Consider the following 12,159-nt stretch of genomic DNA (forward strand, 5'->3'; position numbering starts at 1 on the left):
CGAGGGACCCGCAGTTTAACTGGCCCAGTTAAACACAGCGTCGCATTTCCACACGCTGCAGCTGATGTACACAAACTTAGCTCAAAAAGGTTGCTTGTGACGCAGAATCGCTTCAAACAGGGCAAGAACGGCCACGCCAGAGGCATCGCTGCCATACCGACTGGTGATGTAGGTGGACTAAACTCCTACGTGCGTTGCGTTTGCTGTCTATGGGGCAGACCAAAAGGTAGATACAGAAAGTCAGGCCGTCGACCAGATTCTAGCGAGGGACAGCAACATCTCCCTGCTCATCGTACGTAAAGTTACGCTGAGCCACTGCACTTGTCAAACTGAGTAGAGACGATTCAGTTTGATAACTCTGGTACCAACTCAAATCCATAGTTAGCGCTGTCGAGGGTCTCTGGCTGATGGGAGATGTGGGTCCCTAATGAACGACCAGTAGATAAAGACTGAAAGTTACTGCTCATGGACACTCCAGATATGGAGATATAGAACACACAGAAGTAGTAATAAATAAATAAAAATCCCTCTTCGGGGCCCAAACAGCAGCAAGGCTGCGACATTCTTGGTGATGAATGTATCACGAAACAATCCCCCTTGTTCTAATGATTTTCTCATTAGCAACAGCTAAGAGAAAACTATTATTTCCTTTTTACTTAAAAAAAATAATCAACTCAATAATATGTACAAATTCACAAGGAAGATGTACTACAGGCAGTAAGCAAATGTGTATTTCCTTATTCACAGGTTAGTATCCCCCCAAACCAACACAACTTTCATCATCTCTTTACAACAACAAAAAAAAAAAGCCAACACAATAAACAGCCCAGACTCCCAAACCTTACAAGGACTGGGAGAAAGCTAAGCTATTGTTTTTAGAACTAGTTAATTTGGTTAAAAAAATAACGGTTCTGCAGATAGGACACTTCTGATCATTCTCAGAGGGTTAGCAAAGATTAACCTACCTTTTCTTGCTGGTGGGGGGTGCACTGAAAATGGGGTAGACAACAGCATTTGAAGGAGATGCTGGAAAAGACAAGAGAAGTTATTGTGGTTTAGAATCCTTTGTAGTTGCAGAACACACTGACACAGGGAAACAGAAATTCAAACAGCAGTGAGACTTCAAAATGACCCACAACAGTGAAACTGAACTCCACAGACAAGAGTTTATAAGAGTACTGGGAAGCTTTTGAGGCTGCAGGATATAAAAGTTATGTTCACGAGTGGTATCCAGCCATAATTACCTTCAATCCACGTCAGTGACATTGCTCAGGCTATCTGGTACTTTCCCCTCTCACACTGGAATGATAAAGCAGAAATTTCTGCTGCAGTAGTTAGTGTTCCCTTGGCTGTTGATTAAGAGCGTTAACCAAGCACAGGTTTCTCCATTTTCCATTATTTCGACTGAGGAAGCCTGAACCTATAGCTCCTTCATCCTAGAGAAGCTGGGAAATGACAGGCTCAGCACGAGGTTTCAGCACAATTTAGCAAAGACTTTGGTAAGTAAAAGCAAGGAAATTATTAGTCAGGAATATACTTTCCCTCGAGTGTAAAAAGTTTAGGCAGTAGGCTGCTTTCTGCTCTCGTATTTTGACTGCGTTCGCAAACTGACGGAGACTTCTTAGGAATCACAGAAACACAGTAAAGTACATAAGCAGAAGAGCGGCCCCAACAGCCTGCACAAAACGTGCCATGAAGATGAACCGGTTGTTTCTAGGAAACGGGACGCAATAAAAAAGAGTCCCCTGTTAATATCAGTAGTGGAAAAGATGGTGAGAAGTCATGAAGACGACACTAATAAACAATAAAAAGCCTATGGCTTCCTAGAAACGCAGGGTCTTAGAGGGCCAGGACACTTCTTGGGAAAGGCCCCAGCGGGCAAATAAGGTGAGACAATCTTTGGGAACGCGATGGCAACAGCTTTATAAACAGGTGGAAAACAGAGGAAGAGGAGTGTTTTCTACAGAGCCAGAGATAGCAGAAAGGAGAGCGGCTGGCAGCACAGAGCATGCCACTCCTCAGAACAAGAGGAGGAGGAGGCACGGAGAAACGGTGACCTTCAATAAAACAAACTTCACTAGGTTCCAAAAGCAGATAAATAAGTTCCCGTGTGAAGCAAGACTAAAGGGAGGGGGCGGAAAGCTCAGGAGGGCTGGCAATTTCTTCAAGAAACACATTAAGACCAGATGCGCCAGAAAGAAGCGGAGTAAGAGACAAACACGGCTAAATCATGACTTTTTCACTCCCTGACAAGGCAAGGAATCAAAATGGGATTAGAAAACCAGGGGAAAGCTGAGCAGCAACACGAAGGACTGAAAGCAGAAATGCCAAAATGCAAACTGAGCTCTACCTGGGAAGGCCAGAGTACCAGGGAAGCATCCTGGAACAGCAAGGGGAAAAAACAGAGGTTTCAGCTACCGAAAGAGGAGGAAACACTAAAACCAGATGAGAAATGACAACAAACCACTCAGTGCCTTTTTATTTCAGTCATCAATAAAAGAATTAGTTGCGATGAGATTGTCAGCACTATTAAGACACAAAGGAGATCTGAACTTCCACAGCTGGGGAAAGATGTAAAGAGAACTTTGGGAGTAGCAAGGACGGAATGAACCCAGGGCTGCTGAGGCTGGAATAGCAAATTCTGCCTGTTTTTAAAAGGGAAAAATGGAGAAACCAGGAAATTAGGATAAAATAACATGACCTCAACTTCTGCAAACATACTGGCACATGTTAGTGCATACTTGGAAGATGAGACAGCAGGTAGAGGCCAACACATTGGTTTGCTTTAATAAAATAATATTTAAGCAACATATTTTCTTTTTATTATCACTTGTTATTCCCAAGAAGAAAAATAACAAATGTCTTAAAATTAATATATAACTTCTGAAAATTCCCTTGCTTTAGCAGGGAAGTATGGTCTCTGTAAACCAACCATGAGAAAAGGGGCAAAGTTGACCAGGAGGAAAAAAAAAAAATCATATTCAAATAATTTTTGTTAATAATTCACTGCCGAAACATAAAGTAGAGAGCGGAGTTTCCTTGGTGACCATCAGGAGTAAACAATAATATACTCTTAAAGCTTTGCAGGTAATAGGCTAGCACATAGGGGTATTTAAGAGTTTAATTTAAAAAGCATTCTTGCAAAACAACTAGATTGAAATAAGAATAAGGGGAACCACCGCACTTAGCAGCAATCCGGGGTAAAATAAGGGATATGGATCAACTGCAGCTGCACATAAAACACCTGGGTTACTGTCTACCTCAAACCAAAGGCATCTCGCAAAGTTTCCTGTGGAAATGTATGTGTTCGCTGCCTGTGAAACGTATGAATGACAACTTTCCTGCTAATCAGTGGTGGTACGGCTCAGATTGAGACTTGTTTGGGAGTACCACACCAGGAAAGACACGGCTCAGTCTGGAGAACAGAAGTACATAAAAAAAAAAAAAAAATCAGATGCCTAACAGAAAAAAAAAATAAAAAAAAATATCAAGATTTAAAAAGGTAAGCTGAAAGAATCAGGGTAACAGTCCAGGAGAAAGGAATGGGGAAAAACCTAATAATAGGATTCAAATACAGCCATTTCCCAAATCTTACCAGGAATGGGCTCTGTAGTAAAGCAAAGAGGAAATACAGGTTAGACATCAGGACAGAAACCAGTTTACATACTGCTTAACACTAAGAGAGATTCATCAGGGAGACAGCAGAATCTCCATCCCTACTGGCCAGCTTATTTAAACACTAAATTACAGAACAACATGGGAATTGAGCAGAGTTGATCCTGCTGGTAACCCAAGAGATTTTCAAAGTCTCTTCTGCCTCGCTTTCCTCCAGCAACAAGAGTCATAGACCAAGGTACGTATAATCCAACTTACCTCGTTTATTCACCTTACACGGAGATTGGCTTGGAGGAATAATACAATCGTCTGACTCAAGAGTTGCAGAAGACCTGGTCTCATCAACATCCTATAAATTAAGACAACATTTTTAGGGCAAAAAGAAAACTCTCCAGTTCAGTTCTCAGACAGCAGCTGCAGAATCACAGACAGCTCAAGCGCTCAATGCACAATGAGCATTAATTGACAATATGAAGTGTTACCAACGGCTGTTATTTTCCAACAACGAAACGCAATCTTAGCGGACTGCCCATCTCCCCGTTGTTAACGCCTGACTGCCGAAGTTGAAAATGCTGCCGAAAACATTGCACTCCGGCACTAAGGAAAAATTTGTTTCCTGCAGGTTACTCACAGCCTTGAGCCATACCATGGACGTTTCTCACCTACCTGCCTCGGACTGCTGTCAGACCCAATTCAGCTTACCACAACGAGCATGGATTTTGATTTTCAACACCTTAGAATCACAGAATCATAGAATTGTCTAGGTTGGAAGAGACCCTTGGGATCATCGAGTCCAACCTTAACACCTACTTAAGCTCCTGCTTTTGGTTGATTGCAAGATGTGGTTCTTTTTTCTTTTTTTTTCTTTTCTTTTGTTTTTAAGTAAATCTTAACTGTAGAGGTTCGTATTATTTCTTCACCTCGGCATTTCCAGGACTCTGCTTCATTCTCTCTCTACAACCATCCATCTTCACAGCTTTTGGAAGCCTCTGGCAAACGTTCTATAAAAATGAAAGTTCACCAAACTGATTTTTGCCTAGAACTCTGCTCCTTTTGCATACCACAGTGTGTTATTTCCCATCTCATCGGAAACCCCAGACAGTCGTCAGGTAAAGCAACCGGCTGTGGCTGAATCTGAGACCAGATCAAGGCCAAACTTGGTCTGCGTTCAGTTTGCAGTTACGAAGTCGCTACGTCCCCTTTTCAAAGGCTCCATGCTGCTGGTTTAACCTCTGGGAAATAGTTTGCCAACACAAAAAACCTGCCGTCACAGCAGAATCAAATGCTTTCAAGTGTGGGGTTGTTGGTTTTGGGTTTTTTTGTTGTTTTTTTTTTTTTGGTTTGGTTTTTTTTTTTTTACTGCACGTGCAAGATTAGATTGCACAGGCTAACATTTGTGTCTTATTAACACTGCATTGTAAAAACATATTGACAATCAGCCCAGGAATGTGAGAGAGATACTAAAACAGTGCAGGTGAACAAAGGAGGCAATAAACTATCCTTTATTGAACGGACACAGGAATATAAAATACATTAGCCCTATAAAAACAGCTTCCCGTCTTGTTCACCACTCCTTTCAGTGCCCAGTAGAAAAGACTACAGTGTTATTCCAGTGGCTTTTCCTACTTTCCCACGTTTCAGATGCCAGAACGCAACAGCAAAATATGGCATTAAGTGTAATGAAATAGTTTGCGAACCTGTTGCGAATTTGTATTTTATTGCCGCACTCGCTCCATCGCCACCCTCACCTTTCACACCTCAGCACCGCGCTAGAAAGCAAAATCCACATCCCACGCTGAACAGTTCTCCGGCAAATCGTAAAATTAAAAGCGAGGTCTGGCCAGCATTAAGTGGTTGGGAATAAGTGAGACTCATTGCGAAGTTTAACCCTAAACATATTTGCACAAGAATCAAATATATGTTTAAAAAAAAACCCCGAAAACAACTCTTTTCCATCAGTGTAGAATTCTGAGTATCACTGAGTATATTCACTGCTAAGGTAGCAACAGATAAAAATTGCTTGTACCTCTTCAGCGGTATACAAAAAGGTTAAAGTTCTTCAAACACAGACCAGCTCAGAAAACTCGGTGTTGGTTTGTTAAAGCAGGAGAACCAGGGGCTCAGCCTCCCTTCCTTGGAGAAGGCAGCCGCAAAACTAGCACACAGAGTTCCTGCCCAGAAAATAATCGCCAAAAAGGTAATCCCAGAGCAGCCCAAAGCCTGCTAGCGCCGCGGGAATTACAGCACAGGCTGTACCAGCAAGCAACATCTTGTGACCCAGGAGGAGTCTCTAAATTAAGACACTCTACAAACAATTTGGCTTTCTCTGTCCAATTACTTCACTGGCTGAGAAAAAACATAATTGGCTTCACGGAGCACAGCAGCAGAACTCTCAAGAAGCTTTGAGAAGGTAACGTTTCACGGGCAGACATGTTATCTTGGGAGAATGCCCGTGATGCGGGCTCGTGACCTCCCACAAAACTCCGCAAGGTCAAAGCTGGAACTTGTAACATTTATTAAAACAAGAAGAAAAGAAAAATGCTTAAAAACTACTTTACAGCTTTGCCCCCTTTATCCTGGGGGGGGGGGGGGAGGGGGAGGAGGGGGGAGATAAATATTGAGATAAATATTGTCTGTTGTGTCTTTTGCAAAAACTTCCCGCAGAAAGCTTTCCTTTCAGCCATCATAAACGGAATATTTCACTGCAACCAAGAGCTAGCGCCAGGCAGGGATGCTGACAACAACTTCCTGGAGGTTTATCACAGTTTTCTGCCTTCGTAATGCAGGAATAAATCTGTGAAAGTCCTCCTAGGTAAAATCCACCAATATATCTAAACGAACACCCTACGTCCGAATAACTGGCGCGTGTGTTACTTCCAGCTCGCTCAGTGACACCTCTACTCACCACGTTCTCTGCATCGCTGTCTCCTGCGGCTGCAGACCTGGAAGCACAAAAGGGACCAGAGGTGCTCCCGCTTTTCTGCGGAGACGTTTTTCCTTCGCGTGCTGAATCTCTCCCTCGATTTGCACAGCTTGTAGAGTCCTCCCTGTTTTCATTTCCCTTCTTCTGCGGCGCAGGAATACTTCTCAGCACACCACCCGCCTCAGCAATTTTGTTTCTATCAGCTGAATTAGACTTTGCAGTTGTCAGTGGTCGGGGCTGATAATTTTCTTGCAGAGATTTGGGGACACCCTGGAGAGACTTCGCGTCGACAACGGGTTTTTTAGAGTGCGATTTCTTCCTGGCAGAAAAGAACGCTGCTCCCAACTGGAGTTTTAGGGCTGGTTTAACTGTCATGCTTAGGACTCTGAAAGGCGAATCCATCTTCTTTTTAATGAGGCAATTCACGTTCTCTTTCTCCACACTGGGTTTTGCTGGTGGAACATCTCCCTTTGCTTTCTTAAGCGCCTTGGGGACAGTTTTGCCATGCTTGGAGTTGGTTGCATGCTTGGTTGGCTTTGAGCTCGTATTCCTGCTCAAGTTCACGTTCATCTTCTCAGTCCTGCTGGCAGCTGGGAGATTTTCACCCCTGCTCCTCTCCCCCAAAGGGTGGTTCTCGTTCAGTTGCTTCCTCTCAAGAGGAGTAAGGTACTGCTTTTCCTTGCTATAAAAAGACACCACAGGCACAAGGGGCTTGTAGGAGGCAGCGGGTTTCGGGGATAATTTCCCCGCGGACTCCCTCTGGGTGGCTGTGGGAACGCTGGCTGCCTGGAGGGGTGAAATATCCAACCGCCTCGACAGCGCCGGCTTCACCCGGAAAACCTCGCTTTCTCTCGTCTCATCACTGGAGCTCGATGACCCTTTTATTTGAGAGGCAAACCAATTATTTCTCGATTTCTTGAGTGGAGACAGACCTTCAGCAAAGCCGATCATCATTTTTTTCACAGGGGTCTCAAAGGCTAGGGAGGAACTGTAAAAATAATGATGGAGCAAAACATCACCTGTACTATTGAAAGATATTCAATTATTGTTTTACTTAAAATAACACTTAATTTTCACTCAGCCTACCTGCCTGTACTGATATATGCCCTGGAACAAATACAAATATCAAATAGCAAAATACAATATACAAATATTAAAAGGCCTAAGACAGTCTCGCCATTCTCCGCATATTTTTTTTTTTTTTAAATAGCAAATCCATTTTCCTGCCTGAACTTGTTAAAACACCTGGGAACAACGTTCTGCTTTCTGGAACGCTGCTGACAGGATCAGAACTATTCATGATTAAGGAGACAAAAAAAAAAAGCTTGCTTTATTTCAGACCAACTGCATAAATTCAGCTTTGTGCCTCTGAAAATGCTTGTGCATCCCTCAGTTGTAAGGCGGATAAAGCTTGGGGAAGGGAATCTCACAATATTTTACACCAGTTTCCAAAAGGCTCACACCAAAATCTCACTCTGACAGCTATTTCAGAATCTCAACCCTCTGAACCTACTGCCCAAAAGGAGATACATATTTATACAGAGGACACGTTCCTGATTGTGACTTATTTGACACACAACACAGCACGGCCTTTCCTCAGCGAGTATTTACACCCTATCTCAGGAATTTTTCCTCCCAATTCAAAAATCAAACTTCGCTCCTGGTCTCCCCCCTCCCCCCTGTAATATTTTTGTGGGGGAAGTACAGGACAAGCGTGAGAAAAATCTGTTCAGCCAGTAGAGTTACAAAAGAATGAGAAATAACGCATTCTTTTGGATTTAAAGCTCAGCCATGAGCTTTGTTCACGGCCAGTGGCTTATCCTCCACTAGATTTAGGGGGAAAAAAAAAAAATCTATAATTTTTTAGGCATTCATAACAAAAGATCTATTTTTCTAGTAACACTAGAAGACTATTCAGATAATTTGTGCAGAGCTCAGTATTTCTGTACTGTATATCCACGTCTTTCCAAATGCAAAAGACTGAAGCTTTACCACAAAGAAATGCAAACATTAGGGGGTTTATTTCTCAAGTTTCTAAACAATGTTTAGGTTTCTGCCAATTTTGTGACTTACTCAGGGCTGGGCCTGTGCGTGACTGTCACGTACAGGGAGGGATATGCACTTGACAGAGGCGACTGCCAAAACCAGATGCCTTACCTTAATAAAAGAAAAAACAAATGCCCTAACACAAATTAATGCAACCTACTAATGTGGGCCTGCAGAGTATCAGCTCAGTGTACTGGTTTTGTCTCATTTCTAATTCTGTGCTACGCTACAGATTGAAGATAATTTTTCAGTTCGGTTTCCCTATTAGATGAAATCTCTCAAGATGCTCACTACAATATAAAATCTTGCAAGTCACTGAATAATAAACATGGGCTGACGCTAACTGTGTCTCAGAATGATCTTAATGTTTTTTCCACTTTACATTAAAAGCTCTCAAGGATTTTAAACATCTATTTTATTCTACGTACAGCAATCAAGGTGTTTTTATTAGAAAAAAAATTATGAAAAGTTAACATACCCATCGGTATCAGTAGAACTACGGCTCCTTTTCCGTGGGGTAACAGCTGCCATGTCTTCACCAGAGCGCCTGCAACAACACATTTTTAATAGCTTGAAAAAGATTTCCAGCAGAAAACAAACAAACAAACAAAAAAACTTAGTAAAGAAGGAAGAGAAGGTGGAGGAGTGGGAAGGAAACACTGAATGGCAGCAGTTCAGAGACTAGAACACAGGGTTGTGTTTCAGTTGAGCGTAAGCCATAAAACAAGCGCACACAGAAAGGATCTTCCAGGTCAAGTTTCAATTCTGTCACCATGGACAAACACATCCTAAATGTCCTTTTCTAAAACATAGTCAGGTAATTCAGAAATGTGTTTTACTTTTTGTGTTCATTCCAGACCCCACTAACATGGTTCCTAGAAACCTTCTTGCTCCCACCTATATTCACGGCCAGTTTATTCCCGTGAGGATATCACAGTGGCATTTATCTTCCAGCCGAGACAGCTCTTTACCCAAAAGACTTTTAGAGTTTCTCTCCCAGCTCCCTTCTTGCCAAATACCATAAACCACATTTTTTTAGCCTTCATTAACACAGAAACCATTTAAACCACTTTAACACATGATGCCATTTGTTCCACCTCTTCCAGTTTGAGATAATTATCGCACAAGATTCACTCTTCTGTTACATGGCGTTTCACAACAGAAACCCCAGAATAAACAAATACCCTGTATCCAAGAAGCCTAATAATAAATAGTCATGAACTGCTAGAAATAATAACTTATTCAATAATCTGCCAGCAGGGGGAAGTTCCTCCTAAACTGCCTGCGTTAATGCGGTTTTGGGGAAGAAGTGACTGATGACAGCCCAGATATGACAAGATGTTGTGAAGCCCAGGAACACCAAGGACGTGGCAGAGGATGGAGTCACGACTGCGTTAGCTGCAGCAGGAGCTGTACAACCTCAGCACCGAGCAGCACTGGCAGAGGGGAGCTTCAAGAGAGGGGCAGGCAATGCCTTGGAATCAGAGGGCAACAACAATGACCCTGCAGGTACCTGGGAAATGAGATATCAAGTGCAGGTGAGATGGAGAAGATAGGACAAAGACACGCTGTTGGCAGAAGAGTCCAGGTGCACGTGTAGGGGCACAAATCCTTATCGCTTGCACCATTAACGTGAGGCTGACACAGCCAGCTCCTTGCAGAGCAGCTCTCCACCCATGCACCTTCCCAAAGCATTCTGAGAACGGGTGCCAGCCAGCCCCTCACCCCAGAAGTCCCACACCTCAGTATTCACAGAATAGTTTGGGTTGGAAGGGACCTTAGAGATCATCCAGTCCCACCCCCTGCCCTGGGCAGGGCCACCTCCCCCCAGCCCAGGTTGCTCCCAGCCCCGTCCAACCCGGCCTTGAGCACCTCCAGGGATGGGGCAGCCACAGCTTCTCGGGGCACCCTGCGCCAGGGGCTCACCGCCCCCACAGGAAGGAATTTCTTCCTTATATCCAGTCTAAATCTCCCCTCTGTCAGTGTCAAACCGTTCCCCCTCGTGCCACGGCTCCCCTCTCTGACCCAGAGTCCCCCCCCAGCTCTCCCGGAGCCCCTTTAGGCACTGGAAGGGGCTCGGAGGTCTCCGCGGAGCCTTCTCTTCTCCAGGCTGACCCCCCCACCTCTCCCAGCCTGTCCTCCCAGCAGAGGGGCTCCAGCCCTCCCAGCAGCTCCGGGGCCTCCTCTGCACCCGTACGCGGGGACTGCTGCACCTCAGCACCACACCAGCCCGAAATCCCCCCCCGCCCCCAAACACCCCGCCAGGCCCTGAGCCCAGAGACACCCACCCTCACACACACACACACACACACACACACACACACGCGCGCGCGCCTCAGAACCGCAGCAGGCCCTGACACCCGCACCCCTCGCTCCCCGTGCACAGGCCCTACGCCTGGACACGGCGCCAGACGCGAACCCCAACGCCCCGACCTGGCCGCGCTCCCTCACCTCAGCGCCGCCGCCATCGCTCCCGCGCCTTCCAACCCGCGCGCCTTCTTCCCGCCCGCCCAGCCCTCCACTTGCCATTGGTCCAGCGCCTCGTCACTCACCTGTGCTCTGTCGCCATTGGCCTAGCCATGGCGCGCCGCTTTGATCCCGCCCTACCCGTTTTCCAGCCAATCAGATAGTAGAACTCACCACCCACCCACCCCTCTTCCGAGAGAGACTCCGATTCCCAGCGTGCCTCGCGAGGGGCACTGCCTGTGCACTGGGCCTCCTTTGCGGGGGATCATGGGAGTTGTAGTCCGTGAGCGGTGCAGCGGGGGAAGAGGCGGTTCAAGGGGCGGGAAATTTGTGATTATGAGGGGACAGGGTGAATTGAGAGGCGCTTGCGAAGGTTGAGGGGGCGGCGAATGGGTACCCAGCAGTGCGTGTGCTTTTAAATGGGCCATCATTGCCTCGCTGTGAGGAGCATCCTCCATAAACGGTGGTTACTTGCAATGGAAAAGCAAAACCCCGCCGCCCAGAACGAACCGGAACGCACACTCCGGAGGCCATTGACCCCTATCCAGGAAAAAAAAACATAAAAAATAAAATAAACTGTGCCCGGGCCCCCACCTGCGGCCTGCCAGAAGCACCCCCCGTCGACTGGGCTGGAGGAGCTTCGCGCATGAGCACATACAGTAAGCGCACACTGCAGAAGTGCGCATGCGCAACGCGAAGAGCCAGCACTGTTGCGAGCAGAAAACGCATGCGCATCACGCCATAGCCCGTCGCCGGAATTTTGCGCATGCGCAACGCTCGTATTGGAGTCACCGCCCGGAGAGTTGGCGCATGCGTATGTGGGAAGGAAGGCGAGCTCTCACGGTACTGCGCATGCGAGATCGCTCCGTGCTCATGCGCCCTACTGCCTTCCGCCTCCCCGTCCCAACCGCCGTTGGCAGTCGCTGCTGGAGCGGGAGAGCAGCCGCCGTGTGGAGCCCTGGGCCGGGCGGGCTGAGGAGCCGCCGCCATGGTGTTTTACTTCACCTCCAACGGTGAGTGGGTGAGGGGAGAGCGGCTGGAGGCCTTAGCGCCCACGCGGGGTGGCGGGGGGCCTGTGGCGGGCCGGGTCCCGCCGCTATGAGGGGAGC

At 46.2% G+C, this 12,159-nt stretch overlaps 1 protein-coding gene across 1 annotated transcript; it reads right to left on the bottom strand.

Annotated features, from left to right (window-relative positions):
- Positions 1-961: 961 nt before the first annotated feature.
- On the bottom strand, positions 962-9,124 carry LOC309684632 (N-acetyltransferase ESCO2-like; the record flags this gene model as incomplete). The annotated part of the gene is made up of 4 exons (XM_082500505.1): positions 9,063-9,124; positions 6,521-7,526; positions 3,874-3,964; positions 962-1,026 (listed from the first exon to the last, which is right to left on the bottom strand). The coding sequence occupies exons 1-4, from the start codon at positions 9,113-9,115 to the stop codon at positions 962-964; spliced, it is 1,215 nt and encodes a 404-aa protein (XP_082356631.1). The 5' UTR covers positions 9,116-9,124.
- Between the last annotated feature and the right edge of the window lie 3,035 nt (positions 9,125-12,159).

Source organism: Vanellus vanellus (genome assembly GCF_965231255.1).
Source record: "Vanellus vanellus genome assembly, contig: HAP1_SCAFFOLD_2290, whole genome shotgun sequence".
NCBI classification, from domain to species: domain Eukaryota; kingdom Metazoa; phylum Chordata; class Aves; order Charadriiformes; family Charadriidae; genus Vanellus; species Vanellus vanellus.